The sequence below is a fragment of the Ruditapes philippinarum genome, unplaced genomic scaffold (assembly GCF_026571515.1).
Source record: "Ruditapes philippinarum isolate M1 unplaced genomic scaffold, ASM2657151v2 ctg2649_1_1_1_1, whole genome shotgun sequence".
NCBI classification, from domain to species: Eukaryota; Metazoa; Mollusca; class Bivalvia; order Venerida; family Veneridae; genus Ruditapes; species Ruditapes philippinarum.
In genome coordinates, this window is record NW_026854185.1 from 310,320 (window position 1) to 333,111 (window position 22,792).

The 22,792-nt window shown below is 30.8% G+C and overlaps 1 protein-coding gene across 18 annotated transcripts in view; it reads right to left on the bottom strand.

The window, feature by feature from the left end:
• The window catches only part of LOC132739305 (transcription factor 12-like), a gene marked incomplete at its 5' end in the record, with an annotated part of 106,435 nt that overhangs the window by 53,480 nt on the left and 30,163 nt on the right, over positions 1-22,792 (bottom strand). For all 18 annotated transcript variants that reach the window (XR_009626974.1, XM_060726994.1, XM_060726991.1 and 15 more), the window contains 2 exon segments: positions 3,358-3,485; positions 4,814-4,910. Coding sequence is in view for 17 of the 18 variants with exons in the window: in XM_060726994.1 (XP_060582977.1) it covers positions 3,358-3,485; positions 4,814-4,910 (225 nt within the window).

Here is a 22,792-nt window from a genome sequence, read left to right on the forward strand (position 1 = left end):
GTATCTATTTAAAAGTTACACGGAACAATGATTCAGTGTTACATCGTGCAGTCCCGCTATAATTTATGCGAGGTGCCCTCTGAAAATGCCTCAACTCATTCTTTATTATACATGATAAAATGTCGGCATTTTTTTTGTTCTGCTGAATTTTTTTTTTCCATTTTTTTTTTGTTGCCGATTTTTTTTTCCTTTTTCTTTTTCTTGTTTAAACCTTCCGCGGCATGTTTCACGTATGATAAACTTTGCAGTTTCCTGTTTTTCCGGCCGCGTCAACTCCTGACGATATACAGATGTCGGAAAAACGTTCCCACTTTTCACTGTTTTTCCTACCTATGAAAAATTATGAAACACACATGTGGTGTGGCTAATTTATTTTGCTTACTGCTGGAAGGAGGCTTGAGGAAACCGTCTGCTGTAACCGCTATACGATAACGTCTGCTTTTACAATTACAGAGAACTACATACAGTAAATTGTTTTCCCGCCAAAATATTTCATCGACAATATTTCCTGCTCCTGTTACCAATTTTCTCATTTCCTGATCAATGGATCCAATATGACAAACAATATATGTTGTTGACACATTTTTGAAAAAGGAAGGATGGCTCATGCCTGATTTGTAGAATTTTTCTTCCTTATTTTTTTTTTTTTTTTGAAAAAATATTTAAAATTCCTACTAGAAAATGAAAGACATCATCTTTTCATGCTTTTAACTTTTCTGAAATGAATTCATTAAACATTCTTCAAACTTTTGCTGAAAGGAATTTTATTAAATACTCTTTAAAGAACTATTTAATAAACTCATTCCAGAAAAAGTTTAAACATGTTAAAATGTTTAGTGCTTTCAATTCAACTAAGAAATTTGAATTTTATATTTATTATTTATTTTTGGTCCAAAATAGCTTGATATTAAGTCCATGATTAATACAGCTGTTGAAATATAACAATAATTTTCTTTGTAAATTAATGAAATTTTAACATACATTTACATTTATACTTTTTTAATAATCATTTCAAAAGAAATTTTTCATGGTTATTTTTTCAAAATACTATATCTATAAAGCATTTTCTTTTTATAAATATATATGCCCTAACCCTACAATATTTGTGCAATGAACTTGTCCTTCTTTGAATTTGGGACAGTCTATTAATAGTTCTAAGGGAATTCAGGATCAATATACTGAAATTAATAGCCGCCAACAGTATAAAGTATGTTCAGGTTAACCCGATAGACTGGTCTGTCTCTATACTGGTGGAACCAGTCTATCTTTTTTTTTTTCAATCTTAGAACTCAATGGATTAATATAATTTCGTTTGATAGGAGCATTTACCTTTTCATTAACATCTAAATTAAAAGAATTTCTTACATAAAGAAGACATTATTTATTATAACTCCCAGCGAAAAAAAGCAAGGACAAACTATCAATTTTCAAATTACGAGGTTCGGAGAAATATTTCTTTATCGATCAATCCCATTCAAACCTATATACCTGACATACAATATGGGTTATATGAAATACAATACGGGTTTCTAACAAAAATAAAGATGTGCTCCGTTGGTTAGCTACATGATGAGCTACATGATGTACGTACACTTTTTTTGGGAGGATCGTATATCACGAAGAATGGCGTTTTCATTAGGTCTCTGTTTATCTCATTACATTCTCGTATCCTAACACATTTACCAAAACCTGTAGCCCACTGAGATTTCTGATGCATTTACCAGGGCACCGATTTCTCATATGTTACTTCTTCGCTCAATAATATATATATCTTCTTTTTTAATATAATGATTTTGCAACAAACGGTACAACGTATATATATTAAGGTAACTGAACCATTGTCTTCTGGAGGCGAGGCAGACATACCACAGCTTAATGACCCCGTCTGCTGCAATTTTGTAGAATATATAGGTCAAACATGTGATCAAGTGGAAACCAGCAGTGATGGTGAAAGGAAAGTTCGTCACAGATGTTATGACACAGAAACAGTCTAAGTTATCAGCTTTTGCTCATTAAAGAACCCAGTGGCCCCTGTTAAGCATTTTTTTAAATTTGAAGAAAACATTGGCCTCTATTGAGCATTTTTTACAGTTTGAAGAAACCATTGGCCCCATGAGGCATTTTTTTAAAGTTTGAAGAAACCATTGGCCCCATGAGGCATTTTTTTAAAGTTTGAAGAAACCATTGGCCCCATTGAGCATTTTTTAAGTTTTAATAAAACATTGGCCCCTATTGAGCATTTTTACAGTTTTAATAAAACATTGGCCCCTATTGAGCATTTTTACAAATTTAATAAACCATTGGCCCCATTGAGCATTTTTTTAAATATTGAGAACCTAGTGACTAGTATCTCTTATAAGTTACAAATGGGAAACAGTTAATTCACTGACAAAATCCTTTGGTTAAGTTGATAAATTTTTCAAATTGAATCAGTCATTGTTATGCATGAAATGTGACATTAATTGCTGATAAATCAATGTAAGGTTACGGCCCTGTTACAGTTGATATTTCAATGTCAATGAAATGTTAGGTCTCTAATGTAAGGTTACGGCCCTGTTACAGTTGATATTTCAATGTCAATGAAATGTTAGGTCTCTAATGTAAGGTTACGGCCCTGTTACAGTTGATATTTCAATGTCAATGAAATGTTAGGACTCTAATGTAAGGTTACGGCCCTGTTACAGTTGATATTTCAATGTCAATGAAATGTTAGGTCTCTAATGTAAGGTTACGGCCCTGTTACAGTTGATATTTCAATGTCAATGAAATGTTAGGTCTCTAATGTAAGGTTACGGCCCTGTTACAGTTGATATTTCAATGTCAATGAAATGTTAGGTCTCTAATGTAAGGTTACGGCCCTGTTACAGTTGATATTTCAATGTCAATGAAATGTTAGGACTCTAATGTAAGGTTACGGCCCTGTTACAGTTGATATTTCAATGTCAATGAAATGTTAGGTCTCTAATGTAAGGTTACGGCCCTGTTACAGTTGATATTTCAATGTCAATGAAATGTTAGGTCTCTAATGTAAGGTTACGGCCCTGTTACAGTTGATATTTCAATGTCAATGAAATGTTAGGACTCTAATGTAAGGTTACGGCCCTGTTACAGTTGATATTTCAATGTCAATGAAATGTTAGGTCTCTAATGTAAGGTTACGGCCCTGTTACAGTTGATATTTCAATGTCAATGAAATGTTAGGTCTCTAATGTAAGGTTACGGCCCTGTTACAGTTGATATTTCAATGTCAATGAAAAGTTACGACACTCTAAATTTGTGACGACCCTCTAAATTTGTGACGTTCAGTTGATATTTCAATGAAAAGTCACAATTGTCCTCAGTCTTAAATGTACTTACCATTTCATGGGGATGTAGATTATTGTGTGAGGAGGATTGAGTGAAGTTGCCAGGCAACATGGAGGCAGGATATGTGCTTGTTGAACCACCATTAGACCATGGTATAGACGATCCTTGTGGAGGTCCTTCTGAAAATATAATAATACATATAACACAATAATACATATAACATAATAATACATATAATACAATAATACATATGATACCGGTCTGCACTGTTCAATATTTGATATTTTTCCCACTAAAACTGATAAATTGGTTTTTGTCTAGATTGAAAGATGGAATCGTTTATTAATCGAGGATTTACAGCAAAACTGCAGTTACTTTTATGAAATAAAGAAGGACTTATAACAGTTTTGAGATTAGCCCTCAATTTAAGATATTTAGCTCGGAAAGGGTTTATTTTGTCTTTAAAACAGACAACCTGAGTAAAATCACTCACTGACCTTGCATAGAATCAATGCCTTCCTATAATGTTTACATAAAAAATTCTGTTTAAAACAAGCTAACAGGTTACTGTGACCTTTTTGCACTAGAAAAATGTATTAGCCTAACAACATACTGCATTTAGACATTTAAAACATTCGTATAATGTTTACATCCAGTAAACATCCGGTAAATCATTTGACATACTCAAATTCTCTATGCATTTTACATATTTTGCTGCTCGTTTTTTCATACACAATACAATAGGCAAAACAAAAATCATCATCAACAAAATTGTAAAATTAAAATGAAAATAGATAGTTATGCACTTTTTTTCCCCTACACAATGGAAACAAATTGTTTTAATGTAAGGCAATAAATTTTATAAAATGGTATATCAATCTTAATGTTAAGTGAAATTTGTGATGTAATTCGACTAAGAGCAATAAAAATTCTTCTATATTTGTATCACATAAAGCTCCCACATGACTTAGAGCAATTAAAAAATCTCAGTCTTCTAAATGCTTTCTTAATCAGTACGTCAAGGAATGTCAACATCTCTCCAAATAATACAGGATGGATTGGGTATCCTAAATTCACATATTGAAGTTTTTGAAGAATGTCTTATTTATCAATAGAGTAAAATGCTATATTGTAACCTTAGTGCAGAAACTGGTTAAGTCCTTATATTATTTAATAGGAGTTGACCTGTTATTGCACTTAGGTGACAATATGTTTTTTACCAATTCAAAAATTTGAGACAGTTGGTCATTATTTTCATATAGGAAACAATGTGGGCAAGAGAGTGGTGGGCAAGACATCAAGGCATATGCTTCATCCCTAGGGTTCATGGGTTCGAGCCCTACAAATGTTTTACAACCAAGTTTTCTTGTACGACACCAGTACTTGTAAGTTCCAGGAAACAGACTCAAGAGTCAGCGGTTCAAATAAGTTTCAAACTTTCAACAAAATCAAGCTAAAATGAACCTGATTAAAAATAAACAATGTGATAATAAAAATTCATCCTTACCCATAAAATAATTGTCTCCTGGGTACATGGGTTTGGGTGATGTATATGACCGACCAGGCGACTCCTGTCCATAGTCATCCGGGCCTGGGGAATACACCTGAAAATAAGACAAATGAAATCGTTCTTTGTAATTTGCGAAAACAATAATATTATTATGCACTTTTCAATCTGTGAATTTATTTTTCCTCTTATCATATAATTATGATATTGGCATACATGTGCAAGAATTTTTCATGTTAAAACTATCATATTGGCATATAACTATGATATTGGCATACATGTGCAAGAAGTTTTCATGTTATAACTATCATATTGGCATACATGTGCATGAATTTTTCATGTTATAACTATCATATTGGCATACATGTGCAAGAATTTTTCATGTTATAACTATCATATTGGCATACAATCATGTGCATGAATTTTTCATGTTATAACTATCATATTGGCATACATGTGCAAGAATTTTTCATGTTATAACTATCATATTGGCATACATGTGCAAGAGACCATATCTGAATAAAAATATTAAATGTAATATATGTATGGAACCATCATCATTCTAGTTTCCACTTTTTGACAAATTTTCATACAACTAAAATTTTACTTATTAACAAAGACCAATATTTTGCATTCCGAAACTGGGAAAATCCATTTCGGGCAATGAAAACACAGCAGAATAGTTGAAAATCTTAAGGGTCTGTTCAAGGGAGACAAATGGAAAAAGCATCATCCTTGCAAGTCCTTGAATGTTTATAAAAATTGTCACACTTTAATTTACCCTCATCTTATTATCAATATTTTCATTTAAGCTAAAACAACAATACAGCAGAGCAATTTATCCAAAAAGATAATAAAGAATAATCAAAGCAAACATATATAAATATTAGAGTTGGGTACCGCCAGAAAGAAAATACCACGGTATACCACGGTTTTTTCCTAAAAACCACGGTATAAACCGCGGTATACCACGGATTTTCATTGTATGCTATAGGTTAATTTTTATCCCTAAAATAAGTATCAAGGTAGGCTGGTATAGAATTTCAAATATTAAATTTAAGCAGATCTAGAAAATACAGATTAATCAAAGCATCATTTAACTTTTTTCAATCAGGTACTTTCGCATGTTGACAATCATAAATTAATTGGGTCATGGATCATGCAGTTCTTGGTTTTTGTTTGTTTTTTTATTACGTATTTGTCTCTTTCAACATTTAACATTTGTTGTACAAATTGCATAGTTAAAATGGAAAAATAAAATGTTTTTATTGCTTATTGATTAATAAAATAATAGGTCAAATGCACGTTAGCCGATGACAAATATTTATTTGTCGGTTAATTTTATAACAGAGTCCCAGCTGTTATTGTAATTTTTTTATTGCAAGGGCTAAGTATTTAATTAATCTGTGTCAAAAACCAAAACAAACATGTACCCCAAAAGCAAATTAAAATTATGACATAGAAAACAGCTGACCATGTTACTGCTTAATTAATATTCATTAGTTGAACGAACATTACTTTTAATCCAGTTTCTACGCCGTTCTATAATTAGTTAATTGCCATGCGCATGCAGTAAGTGCGTGACGTAAGGAAAACCCCAAGCCTGATTGGTCGCTATTTATATGAATACTTAAAATAGTAACATCCTAATTTTATGCAAGGAATGCCCTCATGAATTATCAATCTTTACGTTTAGTTTTCGTATCAAATAAGCGATATTTGGACAAGTAAATGTAAGTCGACAATAATTGCTTCTTCAACTGAGATCATGCCAGTCGACAATTCTTGCTTACATGCGGTAATCGATAAAGCATTCAATTTTCGCTAAGAACTATCGAAGAATGATAATAGTCGGCGAAAGTTGTTTGCAAAAAGGTTTACTCAAAGTCAAAGAAACATTAACATATACAACAGAAAAAGTTTTTTAATTTAGTACATTTTACGGATCTGTAATTGCTTTAAATTAGAGCTAAAAGTACCGGTTTTCCAGGTCTGTACCGCGGTACGTACCGCAGATGTCTCGGACCGTGGTTTACCGGTATACCGGTTAAACCGCGCACCTCTAATAAATATACTATACTTTCTCAAAAGATTTTTCCGGATTTCCAACATGTATGTATTACCTTTGATATTCAAACCACATTGTTTATAAATATGTGAAGTGTTGCAAAGAATAAAATAAACAACAACAACAATAAAAGTGTAAAAACACCAGTAAATATTTATCTCTTGCTTCTTGCCAGAGATTTTTCTGTTAAGATTTTAATCATATAATCATAACCAACATTGCATTGGATAAACTAATCTATGGTGACATTCAAATAACATCTTACAGTCACTCTCTAACTATTTTTATCTGGAAATTCAAAAAAAATCAGGAAAACCAGTTAAATGCCATCTGGATATAATATCTGGTTGAAATCAAATGTAAATCTTTTACAAGAAATTTTGATACAACTTAATTCCAGAAATCAAAAGTCAGTCACAAAACTGCCCTAAATACTGCAATATTGTATCAAATTTCTGGAGAGATACATGAGTTTTGCAAGTGGAAACTGAGTTCCGGAACAGGGATATGGTTTTAATCTTGGCAACTGTTAAGTGTAGACCTCACTTGATAAAATTAAAACCATGTGGATTTAACACTTTTTGAAGAGCTCCCTCTCAACAACATGTGAATCTAATTATCAGGAAAGAACCCAAAGATGTGATAAAAAAAACCTAATTATCAGAAAAGAACCCAAAGATTGTGATACAAAAAACCCAAAGATTGTAATAAAAAACCATCTCCAGGCTGCTTTTTTTTTCATATAATTTATAGCATAAAAACATTTAAAGCTGTCATTCAGATCACCTGCTTAAAATTAACAACAGAAATCCTAATTTTCGGAACAAAACTATGAAAATAATAGCAAATAAATTATGCCAAGTTTTATAACAACCCACTGAAAATTCCAACAGAAATATGCAACAATTGCACATTAACAATGTACAGATTTGGAGAACAATTCATATCATGAGAATAAACACTAAAATCAGGACTGTGAGAAATTTTGATACATATTTTAGTTCAAACTGACCTGACCATATACAGTACGAGTAATTGACTTAATTTCTTTTCATTTTGGGCGCCATTTAGTATTCCGTAGTTGTTGTTATTTTTTTTCTATTATAATGCCCAGCAAAAAAACGTTGTTCTCTCTTTTTTTAAAAATATTACTAGTCAACCTCATATAATAACTTACGGAATTAACTCCGGACAGTTTCGTGGGCAAGTACATCCCGAACGGCCTATATATAGAATATGGCGAGTACATCCTTCGATACCAGCTAGAGTGGCTCCCCCTGTCCACCATATTTTATCCTTTTTTTATTCCCTCAACACACTAATTAATAGTTCTCGTAGATTTTTTTTCAATCATACAGTATTATAGTATAATATACACAGTTCATACGCGGAAAGTAAGCAGAAACTACGATACTATTACTTGACAGCATCAAGTCTGACCTCACTTTCAGATAATTTCGGAAAGTAATTTTTCTTCATCATCCTTTGAAAACATTCATTTTTACTGAGATTTTCAGGTTTTTAGCATTTGTCCTTTGCTTTTTTTTACATCAAATTATGTTTCAGTTGTAATTTAGATAATGTTGATATCCGCAAAGTATTTAAAAAACGTATACATGTATAACACAATTTTTTCTGGGTAAATTCTCCGACAGAATATGCACTTGAAAAAAAAACGTATTTGTGTATATTTTCCAGTGAATAACATAAAAATCCTTTTATTCTAGTTTGTAATTACACTTTCACTTGTTTATTTTGTTCACTCCATTTTCCATTTCATTTATTTATAAAAAGTTAAGTATGAAACCTGTTTAAGAAAAAATAGAATATAAAACTTTAATGCAATACTTAAAGATGAAAGAATTTATATACTTATATATTCCCAGAACTTATTACTAGTATTCACTTTTCTAACATCTTTTTTGTAACACCTTCTTAGAAAAGTACAAAACCCTTAAAATATCCACTTATTAATAAAGTAATAAATTTCCACCCAACTAGATTTTGTACCTTTGAGATTATTTTACCTAAACTACATCATATCCTTATTTTATCACATATATAAATTATGTTACACTATATCTTACAAAATCCCCTTCCATAATTATCCTGTACTCCCCAATATCAGCGAAAAATTTCAAAAATATCATTTTTTCACTGCACATTCTCTAACATATATAAATTACATTATACATGTATTTTATCTAACAATATCCTCTTCCTGTTATTCTTCCCAAAATGAGCTAAAAATTGTCCCCAATTTTCCTATAACGCACGTTCTTACATTTTTTCATTACAATGTATACATATAACATACATTATTACGATTATATCTTTAAATATCCCTTAACGTAACCATTCTCCAACCGAAAAAAAAAACAGCAAAGAAAAAGTATCACAATCAGACATTAAAGTTGCTAATTTTTCCATGTTCGTTGAGTCACATGCGTAATTTGAACAGTTTGACATAGAAGAGTGGTGTATAACTTTTATCAGTTTTGTTGTTTTCTTATGTGTTGTAAAGAAAGATATTGTATTGTGCTTCAATTGTTTTAATGCGTTTTTGAAACAGCAGTGTGTTATGTATCACCTTCTACAGGAAAGCATATAAAAAATATTTGTTTGTTTATTTGACACTTAAACGGAGATTTTCGATTTATACAGTATATGACAATTACTTTATAGGTGGATAACCACACTTTGGAAGAAAATTTTTAAAACATATTTCACTTTTCAGTGTAATTTTTTTTCTCTATTGTTATTTTTTTTATTTATTTCATTTTTTTTTTACTTTTTTTGTTATTTTATATTTTTGAAAATGTTTTTCTTAATTATTTCTTACTTATTTTTATTATTTAATTGGGTTTTTTATCGCACCAACATATAAGTCATATGACGACTTTCCAGCTTTACTGGTGGAGGAAGACCTATGGTGCCCCTCTGTACATTATTAATTTCAGGCACAAACATGTACCTGGGTAGAACCATTGACGTTCTGTAAGCATGCTGGATAGCTTCCTCACATGAAAGAGTCAGTCAAGAAGCTTGCACAGCTCGAACCTAATGTGGTGAGAGGCAAGTGGTTTAAAGTCAATGGCCTTAACCATTTAACCATGGACGCTGAATTCAATGAAATGATTCAATGCAAAATTCCCCAAACTTAATGACTTATATCATAATGAGTGGAACTTTATGTAATTAATTTTAATTGCCACCGGTGATGCGCCAGACCATTTGCTACACATACATACAAGTTCTTAACATGTTCTTAACTGTTGGTAGCACAATATTTACATTCTGATAATGAAATCCCTAAATATTTAGATATTGAATAATAATTATACCGAAGAGTTCCAAGTCAAAGCTTAGCCAAACAATGTCACTAAATTCAGCATGTTTTTATGGGTTAAAAAACGAAATTAATTAATATTATTAATGTCACAATGCACCATCTTTAAAATATAAGTTTTGCAATAAGTCCCAATAAAATTACTTTGATGTTATTCCAATTAGTAAGTTTAAAATAAGTTAAAAAGTAAACAAAATCTTTGCCGCGTCTTTCAAAAATTTTCATTAATTTTGTAAATAAAATGTTGATGACGATTTAACACTTAAAACATGTATTCCTAGCTCATATATATAAATGACACAATTAAAAGAATCTAAACTTCCATTATTCCAACGAGCGGCACTAGATTAAATGACCTGGCAGGTTAAAAGTTAACAGATCTGTGTCGTCTTCCTCAAAAGGTTTTATATTTTAATTCATATTTAAGAATGACACCGTAAAAACAAACGGAAGTAAGATTTTAAACAATGAGGAATACTTTAGTGGGGGGTTCAAGTATCAAAGGGACGTGAAGTGTTTCCACTTGACGGGCTCTTCTCGGCCTCTTCTCGATTCAGGAAAAGTATCAAGTACGAACGAAGATGATGATGTAATATCTAAAACATGTATTCTTTTAAAACACTAAATGGCAATCATTATGAGAAGAGTTTATCCACTTTTTATCAAATTTAGGTATTATTAAAATAAAGTTTCGACAGAACCAAATGACGATATTGATAAAGATAAAGATGAACATGATGATGATGATGATGATGATGACGATGATGATGATGATGGTGATGATGATGATGATGATGATGACAATGATTACAATGATGATGATGATGTTGATGCAAATATTAAGCATCTATTCTGACCAGCTTTTCTTAGCTCTTGATAAAAAAACCCATGAAAACTCATATAAGAAAAAAATCCCCCAAAAGACAATTATTCAGATGGCTATAATCTTGAAGAAAAGTGATGAAACAGTTAAAACATGTGTTCTAAAAGTTTTACTTAAAAGGCCCATTATGCCTAAGAAATGCGTTAATTTAATTCCTCAAAAGCTCTTTATCTATGGTGTCTTAACTTTTATAGTTTTCAAAATGTTACTCATTTTCAAAAAACCTTCACCATCCTTTTCTTCTGTTGCTTTTTGGCAATAAATACAGTTACAATGTATACAGACTAAGTATTTTGTATGTAAGTCAAAATACTACTTTGTTTACATTTTGCTAATTTTATGACACAACGATTGAAAGTTGCCTTGTTTTATTAACTCAAAATTATCAAAAAGTTGCCTCTGTTAAAACACCTCAAAGTTTCCAAAAGCTGCCTTGTATTAATTAACAGCTCTTATATTAATTAACAGCTATAAGTTATCGAAATTTGTCTTGTTTTAATTAACAGCTTGAAGTTATCGAAAGTTGCTTTGTTTTAACAGATAACAGATTTTAGTTTAATGAGCATATAAATGATATCAAAAATATTTTGGATTTTGCTTCAATATTCATAAGGGGATTAACTAGAAGAAATTAAACCAAATTTTTATAAGCAAGGCAATCTCGTTTTAATGTAATTTAACATTATATTGCACGCCACTTGTCCAGTAATTAAATACAGCAAAATATTTAACAATCTAGTAATCAAATACACACTATATTTAACAGTGATATTTTTATTGTAATAAATACATATTACATTACAAATCAGAATCCTGTGAAACGACTATAATATAAAACCAAGCTTTTTTTTTTCATTTCAACATAGTTTTACCTTGTTATTAAAACTATACAAAGTACACAATTTACGGAAGTTACTATTACAAGATTTGTCAATTTTAAACAAGGATTGGAGAAAATGATCTGTTTTTCTTGTTTGTTTGTTTTGTTGTTTGTTTTTGGTTTGTTTTTTTGGTTTTTTATTGATCTTTACAATATTTTAAAATACAAACTATTCACTGATATTGTCATAATGCTGTCAAATTTAATATAATTTTGTAATTTTATTTATATTTTAAATCTGTAACTTAAAACTTATACCTCACTAACAAATTTTACTCTAAGTAAAGTGATCAAAAATTTGAAGTTAAGTACCAAGAATTTCTGTAAGCTTTATAAATATTTTATGCTTTATCATTAATGATTATTATTTGATGTAGTTTTGTTTTATAATTATATACAAATAATTATATTATATATAGTTGAAAACTGACAAATCCAACGGCTAAATACGGAAAATTATGTTATTATCAAACAGTAAATATTTAATGACGATGTCACATGACTCTGTAATATATATTTAGAACACCGTAATAATATGAGTTTCTATTTATCGTAATTTCTGTTGCCTTTAAATATGAACATTTTTTATTTGTTTTTATATTTAAAATTCTGAATAGACTGAAAATTCTTATTTAAACATTACAAATCATAATATATCGCAAATTTTTCATTTTTTTTTAAACATTAAAAATATCAAGTATAGGAAGTAATTCATTAATTTACAATATTAATTCACAATGTATATATCCACAATTTTTGTATCACTATCCCAGTAGAATTTTTATACGTCTCTTGTAATATTCCACACGGCACGTATCAAAAACGGCACTTTTCATTTTTTACATTCTATGATTTGACAGTATGGAATATAAAGTATACAGACACATCGAGAGAAAACTTGAGCGAAGAAGTTTCACGGAAGTTTTTGTTCGGAACATCTGGAAAATGTTTTTAACATTTTCTAGAAGTCTGCGAAGGCTATAGCATGAATTTTTGGTGCATCTTTGCTCATGTGTTAAACGCGGTACGGAACTATATACAGTCTTCCTTGCAACTTAAGTTAATACATTTTCGCTCCGAGGGACTATTTTTTTTCTTATATACACATAATATAACTACTAAAACATCTGGTACGCATGATGAGAGATGTGATTTGATTGGCTAATTAAACAGAGAACTGTAACACGATTGGTTACCCATTAATATCAAATATTTTCCATAACTTCAAAGATAGGGCTTAATAACAAAACTATTCACACCACGTGTGAAAATCATAAAAACTTGTTATTGGCGAATTAATGATCTTCGTTATATACCAGCATAATTAAGGAAAATGGGAAATTTCTGAACTTGCGTCAAATTTATTATGCAAATAAAGTGCAGCCTATAAAACAAAGACTTACGATATACCTATCTATTAAACTCACTTAAAATACAAAAATTTATCAAATTTTCGCTTCAAATGATAAAACTGGTAATTGATAAAATACCTGCGCAAAACGACCTAAAATTTATTATTCCCTTTTTTTTCTTCTATTTTTTTTTAAATTTCAATTAAAATAATCTTTACATTTTGTTTAAAATATAATAACCGAATTATTTATGTACACAACAAACATAATTTACGTAAAATAAATAAATTTTGTTACTTTATCTATAATTTTATTGTCCTAAAACTGCTTCCAAGAATTTTCATTAAATTTTAAACTTGATAATTATTTTTATATTTTTAACGCACAAGTTGATAAGAATACTGTTAACACCGATGATATTCCAGCTAAAAATATTTTCCTAAAATGACAAAAACCAAATAAAATATAATTTTAGCATCAGCGGCCTTGACCATGACCCATTCACCCATGACCCATTCACCCATGACACTCATCATGCTAAGGAAGGTCAATGCATATATAATTTTAGCATCAGTGACCTTGACCATGACCCATTCACCCTAATACTCTAAGCTAAGGAAGGTCACCCAATGCATATATAATTTTAGCATCAGTGACCTTGACCATAACCCATTCACCCTGACACTCTTAATGCTACTCCATCAGCTGATGGTGCTAGTTACCATGGTTGGGTTCTTTTACTTTGTCACCTTAGCGCAATAACTTGTTAACTCCTATTAAATTTAGAATGACTTAACTTATTACTGCACTAAGGTGACAACTTGTGGTTTTCAGCAGACTAAGGGTTTCTCATATTTTTCTACGTGGATTCTTTTACTGGTTAAACACATGTGGTTTCCAGCAAGATTTAATTGGATGTGTTTTTTTGTAGCTCATTTATTTATTGACTAATATTTTACATATATACATTGGGTGACCTTCCTTAGCATTAAGTGCCTAGGTAAATTATTAAATTTTATAATTGTTTGGCTTTTGGACATCAGTTGGTTCCTTTAAATATCATACTGTTTATAAAATACTGAAAACCCTTCGTCTATACTAATGAACTGTTCCAAATTCAATACTGGGCAAGTCCATTGTAAAAGATTTTGGGTTAAAACAGATTGGGGACATCTTATTTCATAGACCACTAAATTTGCCATTTTCATCATATGTTGCAAAATATTAAAATCCTAGTACATGGCTTAAATTAAAGGGACTCCACTGAGGTTTGAAAGCCTAAAATCATAACATTTGAATTTCTTACATAAATGAGCTGGGGCACTTTAAACAGAAATATACTTTGAAATAAATTGAAAATCGTATTATTATGCTTTTTTTAGCCCGATTTGAGTGAAAAGCATTTAAATGCTTTTCATTTTAATGGAAAAACGAAGTGCGCGAATGATCTGAAATTTTGCACAAAGATTAGTGGTCTAAACCTTAATCGAATGGTACATTAATCTTGAATAAATATTTTCAGTCCCATCATGTCAAAAAACCTCAGTGGAGTCCCTTTAATGGCTACTTTCAAGTTATATAGGGATCTTAAATAACTTTTCAAAACATACAATGAATGTAAAAGGAACATATTGTCTTTGTCAAACATACAAAAACTTTCTTCTCAGTGACACAAATAACTACAGATTCATAAAATGCTAATTGACAAAAATAATCATTAATGTCACAAATGCTATGCATTTCCCCCCTATGACAAAATCCTGATTTTCCTAAAGGGAGACAATTCAAACTCAACTCTTCAATAAACTCACCGACTGATTTACCTCCCTTTCATGCCAGATGCTTGTGTTATCTTTTGTGTAGACAGGTGCAAACTGACATGATGTTGAACAGGTTTACACGATTTATTACACATGGAATAAACAGGTGACCGGGACAAGGTCAATATGCATGTTGCCAGCCAGGTCGTTTATGTTTACAATCAGTACACTGACAGGTGATTTTACTGATATCTATGGCAAAATGGAAAAATTTATTTCTTCTCAACTAAGTGCATCCATCAAAATATATGTAAATATTTAAATGATAATGAAATTACCATATTCAGCTTCCTGAAACTCATTTTAATAGTGTTGTTATATATTTTCTGGGCCTTCGGGATAACAGTATGTTAGTGTTGAATATCAAAATTTTACCACTCAAGTCAGGGCTATCCAGGGGCATGAAAGTTTAGGACTAAAGTATGCTATTAAATTAAGGACTGCAGAACCCTATTCAGTTTAGGACTGCAGTAAGTTATTCAATTTTGGACTGTAATACCCTATTTAGTTAAGGACTGCAGTACACTATTCAGTTAAGGACTATATAGTACACTCTTCAGTTAGGACTCCTGTATGCTTTCAGTTTAGAACTGCATAAGGCTTTTCAGTTTAGGACTGCAATACCCTATTTAATTTAGGACTGCAATACAAAATTTAATTTTGGAAATCAAAGACAAGATGATGGATGTTCAACTATTTGTCATATATTAGTGCCTAGATTTCAGATCATTACTTTTTAGACATATTATACAATCCTTGGCATCGTTTCATTTAGGACAGTCATTCTTTTTCTAATAATCTATAAATAGAAGCAAGTTTGATTATGAATGTCGAAGTAACATTTATAAACTGAGAAAAAAAAGCAATGAATCTTTTGTAAACTTTAACTTTTTTTCTTTAACATTTCTAAAGTTGCCAACATCCTGTCAAGCCTGACATACAAACCATGCAAAACATTTGAAGCAATGTATGAAAAAGTTTTACATATATTGTAATCAAATATTTCCATGAAACAATTGCAGTTGAATTTTTTGTTCACACAGCCTCCATTAGACATAAATGAAACAATTTAATCATTTTTCAAATTACTGAACCTCCATTAGACATAATAAAACAATTCATTAATCTTTCAAATTACTGAACCTCCATTAGACATAATAAAACAATTCATTAATCTTTCAAATTACTGAACCTCCATTAGACATAATAAAACAATTAAATCATATTTCAACATAAGAGCCTCTATTATGCCAGCTAATTTCAATATTAGACATAAATCACAAAATTAAATCATTTTTTTAGATCACTAAACCTCCATTAGACATAAATGTAACAGTTTACTCTTTTCTCAATTCCTGAACCTCCATTAGACATAAATGAAACAATTTACTCTTTTCTCAATCACTGAACCTTCATTAGACATAAATTTAACAGTTAACTCCTTTCTCAATCACTAACCCTCCATTACAATTAAATGAAACAATAAAATAATTTTTTTAATTGACCAAACATAAAAGAAACAATTTGACAATTTTTCATAAAATTGAACTTGAACGTCCATTAGACATAAATGAAACAATAATATCAAATTCAATTAACTGACATAAATTACAATGATATGGACACAAAAGCTGCTAACAGAGGGACGGATGGTAAACCAGATAACAATATACGCCAAATTTTTTAAAAAATATTTGGGTGTATAAAAAGTAACCTAATTACAATAAAGAAAGTTTTGTTTTATTTCGCACAAGCTTCATATTTCATTTGTCAGCTCATTTCGTAGGAAGTGTCAATAAATGATACTTATGATACAGATATTCCCGACATATTATGAGGCCATATAATACATTGCACGATATAGAATACCATAATACATTGGCAAAAAATATTTGTGAAATATAACAATATCATAATATCTCGAAGGCCAGGTAAAAACATCTTACTTACCTGAGAATATGGTAAATAAAACATCCTTCTGTTTCAGTATCAAATACAAATTATTCAGGAAAAACGTTTTTGTGTTCCTTGACCTAAAATTGTAACACTGTTGCTCTCCACAAACAAAACCTTATTACAAAAATAATAAATTGTGGAAAAAAAATAAAGATATCAATTCGAAAATCACAGAATATATAGATTCTATATTCACATTCCACGTTTTTTCACAATTCACCTATTTTCACATTTCTGCGCTTTTGTTCCTCATTTTTTATTATTTGCTTATCTATTATGTTGTTTTCAAAACTCCTATATCTCACATTGTTTTCAAATTCCTATATATTGTATATCGTACATACTATCGTTTATTAAATTCCTATAAAACTGACATACTATATTGTTTCTTTCAAATTTCTATATAACTATTATATCATATTCAGATTCCGATATATCGTACATACTATTATTGTTTTTTCAAATTCCTATATAACTATTACATTGTTTTTTCAAATTCCGGTATAACTATTACATTGTTTTTCAAATTCCCATATAACTATAATATCGTTTTTTCAATTTCCTATATATCATACATATAACATTGTTGTTTTTTTCTAATTCCTATATAACTGACATACTATATTGTTTTTTCAAACTCCTAATATAATATAATTATGAACACTGACTCATGATGGTAATCAGTATAGTATATAACAGTATCTCCAGCCCTCGAGCTACAGGCACGGTACAATGGCATACAGAGTTAATTTACACGGAGTGTAGATAATGACCAATAGAGCAGCTCAGAACCGGCAGTCCTTCATTTATTTATGTTCCCATTTGATGAATTACTAACATCTGGTTTCCATCATTCCGGTGTCCTGGCAGGGGATAAAACAGTACAAGTCAAACTGACAGCATGATAATAAGTAAGCTGTAAATACCTAACACTTTCACCTATATGCTACAAAATCCACTCTCACCACCATCCAATTATTATAATCTTAATCTACAGTCCATTATATAATCCCTTGGCTTATCCATCAAAATATGTTGAAAGTTGTGAAAAGCACTTTACTGTGTTTGCTTATTTTTCAATCTTGGAAATGACTATTTATTTATTACTTAGGTACAAAAATAAATATCATTCCTTAATGTGAAACCTGACTATTAGAAGGTGCAATGCTTGATCCTGTTGTAACTCTATCTGACTTAGTAACAAATCCAGAGATTGTAAAACTCAGAGTCAGTGTGCAGTGCATCCAGAGATTTCAAGACTCCAACCTAGGAAAACAAATCCAGAGATTCTAGGACTCCAGCTTTGGTGAAAGTTTTGAGAAAACAAATCTAGAGGTCACAAAACTCAGAGCTGATGCAGTCTCCAATGGTCCCCAACTCAGGAGCCTGTGCAATGCTGTAGTTGTAATACTACTTGAAAACTAATCCAGAGATGGCAAGTTTGATTCCCAATGCAAATGGAAATCAGATTTCTTTTAAATCCCATTTTTTTTTTAAATCCTAATAGATTTTTACTTCAAGAATTTAAAAACCCAAGATTCCCTGTTATGGTGCTTTGCAAGCGAACATATCCCAAAATTTTGAGAACAGAAGGTGAAAATAAAAATTTTAAGATTTTCTTAACAACTTCCTGTAGGACAAAAATTCCAGCAACATAACTTTCTATGATATAAGAGTAATCAGGTCACACTGGAGGGAACCTGATACTTCTCAGATAAAGTGTTTAAGATAACTTTGATTAAAATTCCTTACTGCCTCAACATACCACGTTACATTTCTTTCAGTCTAATCTCTCATATCTACATCATTAGAAACCCCCCCCCCCCCCCCGCCCCGGTCTTTAACCCATTAAAGCCGGCTGGAGGTAAATGAATCTACCCAACCAACCAGTGCAGACCATGATCACCTGGAACATCCCTGGCATCTTATCATGGTCTGCACTGTACACTATTCAGTCAGTATACATCTTGAAACTTAACCTTAAAATGATGATTGTTTGTGTTAAGATAGTCCATTTAAGATATTTAGTGTAGTAAAGATTTTCAATTTCAGATACTATTAGTGTGGTAAAGGTTTCCATTTGTTAAGGGTTCCATTTCAGCTATTTTGCATAGTAAAGGTTTCAATTTAAGATATTTAGTGTGGTAAAGGTTTACATTAAAGGTATTTAGTGTGATAAAGGTTTCAATTTTATACATTTAGTGTGGTAAAGGTTTCCATTTAAGATATTTAGAGTGGTAAAGGTTTCCATTAAAGATAGTGTGGTAAGTGTGGTAAAGATACCATTTTAGATATTAAGTGTGGTAATAAAGCCATAACTTGGACATGAACCCCACAATACCAGTGATTGACCAATCAAATACATTGCCAATAACTTCTTTTTAAAACTGGGTTATAGCCCTTTATTCAAACAACATATAAACTCCTGCATGATATTGCTAGTACATGCACAGTAACACACAAACAATGATATTAAGCATTTAACATTGGCAACAATTATCTTCAGGACTATAATGTTTTCAGGACTATGTGACTGCGGTCTTGTACAGAGCTGATACGGACTCTGACATGGTATTAATAGTAAGTGTACCAACATAGAATGAATGGGGAAACAATTGTTATATAATACTAGAATCAAATAGATCAATGCGTATTTATCCTGCTTTCGTAAGTGCCAATAATCCCCCTCATCAAAACATGCTTATAGATGTGCGAACAGAACCGTTAACTTTGGTGATGTCACACTCAAGTACCCACTTCACGCACTTCACACACTTCTCACACCCATGCCTTGATATAGACGTTGATTGCTGACATAACACTGCAGAAACGTTTCATTGACAAAAATCTTTGTTTTCTATACATTTTTGTTGTTTGTCGTTATTTTTCCTTCTAAATTTTATGTTGCAAAATAATCAGTTTTTTTCTCCTATACTTAACTCTATTGACAATATTATGTTTTCATAGCTATGCTAAACCCATTGACATTGATGATTTTTCTTATATATTTCTTTCATTCCATGGCAATTTTTCATGGACAGTTTTTTTGCACTTTTTCTCTTATTGGACCCCAATAGTGCATGGACAGGCAGAAAGCTACTACTTGACTTCTTCCTAACCATCTCTTCCTAAATATAATTCCTTGGGTATGTGGAAGAGGATTACTGCCCTTCAAGGAACCCCTTCAGCAAAGGTTTAGACTGTATCAACCAAATATTATTCTTTCAAATTAATGATACTTTGGTTTGATTTTTTTTAAAAAACACCCTTGTTTTATCACTACCAATAATATCATATTCCCAGTTTTCTTCTAATTTACCATCAGTCCATTAAATTACTTAACTTCATAGCCTTTAAAATCAATAAAACTTTCAAAATGAACAAAAACAGAAAAAAATATAGAAAAAATATATAAAAAAATTTAACTACTATTTTCCCATTCAAAATCATTGATGCCTGGTTTTTTTACCTACATATGCTCCACTTTTCAAACGCCATGGCTTTCTCCTTCCCATGAGAGTGGATGTGATTGAAACCAGATGTTTTAGATTAACATTGTTCTCTGCTAGAGTTTCCTGGAGAATTAATTATCTAATTCTGGACACATTCCTAATCACTGTGCAGTTTTTACAAGCTACTGCCATTTTCATTTACCATATACTCTCTAATTTATAGTTACCGTATACCCTCTAAACTAATTTTACCATATTTCCTCTATTTATAAATACCGTATACTCTCTAATTTATAGTTACCGTATACCCTCTAATTTATAGTTACCATATACTCTCTAATTTATAGTTACCATATACTCTCTAATTTATAGTTACCGTATACTCTCTAATTTATAGTTACCGTATACTCTCTAAACTAATTTTACCATATTCCCTCTAAATTACATTAAACTCTTATTTACTATCTACTGCCATTTACATTTACCATATAGACTCTAATCTATGATAACCATATATTCTCTAAAATTATACTCCCTAAGCCACTTTTAACATATTCCTTCTAATACACTTTTCCCATATTCCCTCAAATTTACTTTTACCATATTCTTTCTAATTAACTTTTCCTAAATTCACTTTCCCCATATTACTTCTAATCTTCTTTTACCATATTCCTTTCGTTTTTCCTTTTACCGCTTTCCCTCTAATTCACTTTAACCATTTCCCTCTACTTTTCTTTTAGTTTATTTTTACCACATTCCCCTCTAATTGACTTTTACCATTTACCCACTTGCTTATGATTTCCATATACTTTCCAATGTACTTAAACCATATTCTTTATCTAATACTCTTTTACATATTCCTTCTGACATACTTTTATGAAATTACCTCTATTTTACTTTAATATACCTTTGAATTACTTTTACGTTATTTCCTTTAATATACTAGTTGCAACATTCACTTCAAATTTACTTTTCCCATATTCCCTTGAATTTACTGTATTCCCTATATTTTTACTTACTGTTACCTCATTTCATTATTCTATTCTTTATATTCCACTTCAACATCAAATGGTAATTTGTTTTCTTGACGATTTTTTTTGCCTAATACTAATATAAACATGTTATAAGATTTAAGTGTATATGAAAATTGTTTATGAATAAACAGACAATAAACAGAAATCAACCCAAAGATATTTTAAACTACAACAAGCAACTTTCTTTTCCCGTCAACGCAAATTCTCCTGTAAACAAATTTACAAGAACTCTTAAGTCTAAAAAAGACTTTTAAGTGTGTGATCACATCTTCTTTAACAACAATATGAAAAGGAAAAGGGAAGTCACTCTTGCAGTCATAACTGACACTGCCAGTCAAGAACAGTAACTCTGTGATTTATGAATGAACAAGCAGCTGCTTCGGCAGATTTTCTGCTACTCCAGTTTAACGGAGACCAGATGGTGAGAAATTATCACAAAATACTCACAGCTAATATTCCCTGTTTAAACTATACAGTAAATAAAAAGCACCTGTTATCCTTATTCTAAAGAAAACTGGTAGAAAATGGCTTTTATACTGGAAATAAAATAAAATGAGAAGAAAAAAAAACTGGATTCGGTGCCAGATTATTCGACTTTATATTTCCCTAAAGATTTGTGGCTGTCTAGGATAGAGAAATATTTTACACAGTACTTGCACTAATGCTGATAAAAGAAACTCCTTAACCGCAGTTGTGTCAATAAATAAATCCAGCGGACCTAAAACCCTATGACGAGACAACAAAAATAACAAAATACAGATTACGTCAACAAAATAATAAAGGGGTTCTAGAACCCTAAATTTCCATTACAGTATCAAAAATCTCAGGCAGGATTTGAAACAATTGTGGTATGTGGCCAGTGATTACAAGTCAGAAATCACTTAGCCATAGACGCTCCTACAGTATTGTTAAAAGTAACAAATACAAAAGTTGAGTCCATAAATAACAGGGAAGCCCTCAAACTCTTAGATTAGACTTCAAATGTAAAACAATAGTAAACATAGCAGTCAAAGAAACCTTCGAATGAGATTTCAAAAATAACGACAGGTAAAATCTTATCTGAAGGGGGAAATGATCTGGTGGAACCAGACAATTAACTGTTTCTTAAACAACACATTATTATTTATTACAATTAAAATGAAATCAAAATTAACAATTTATCCATAATTATGTAGATATTTGTTT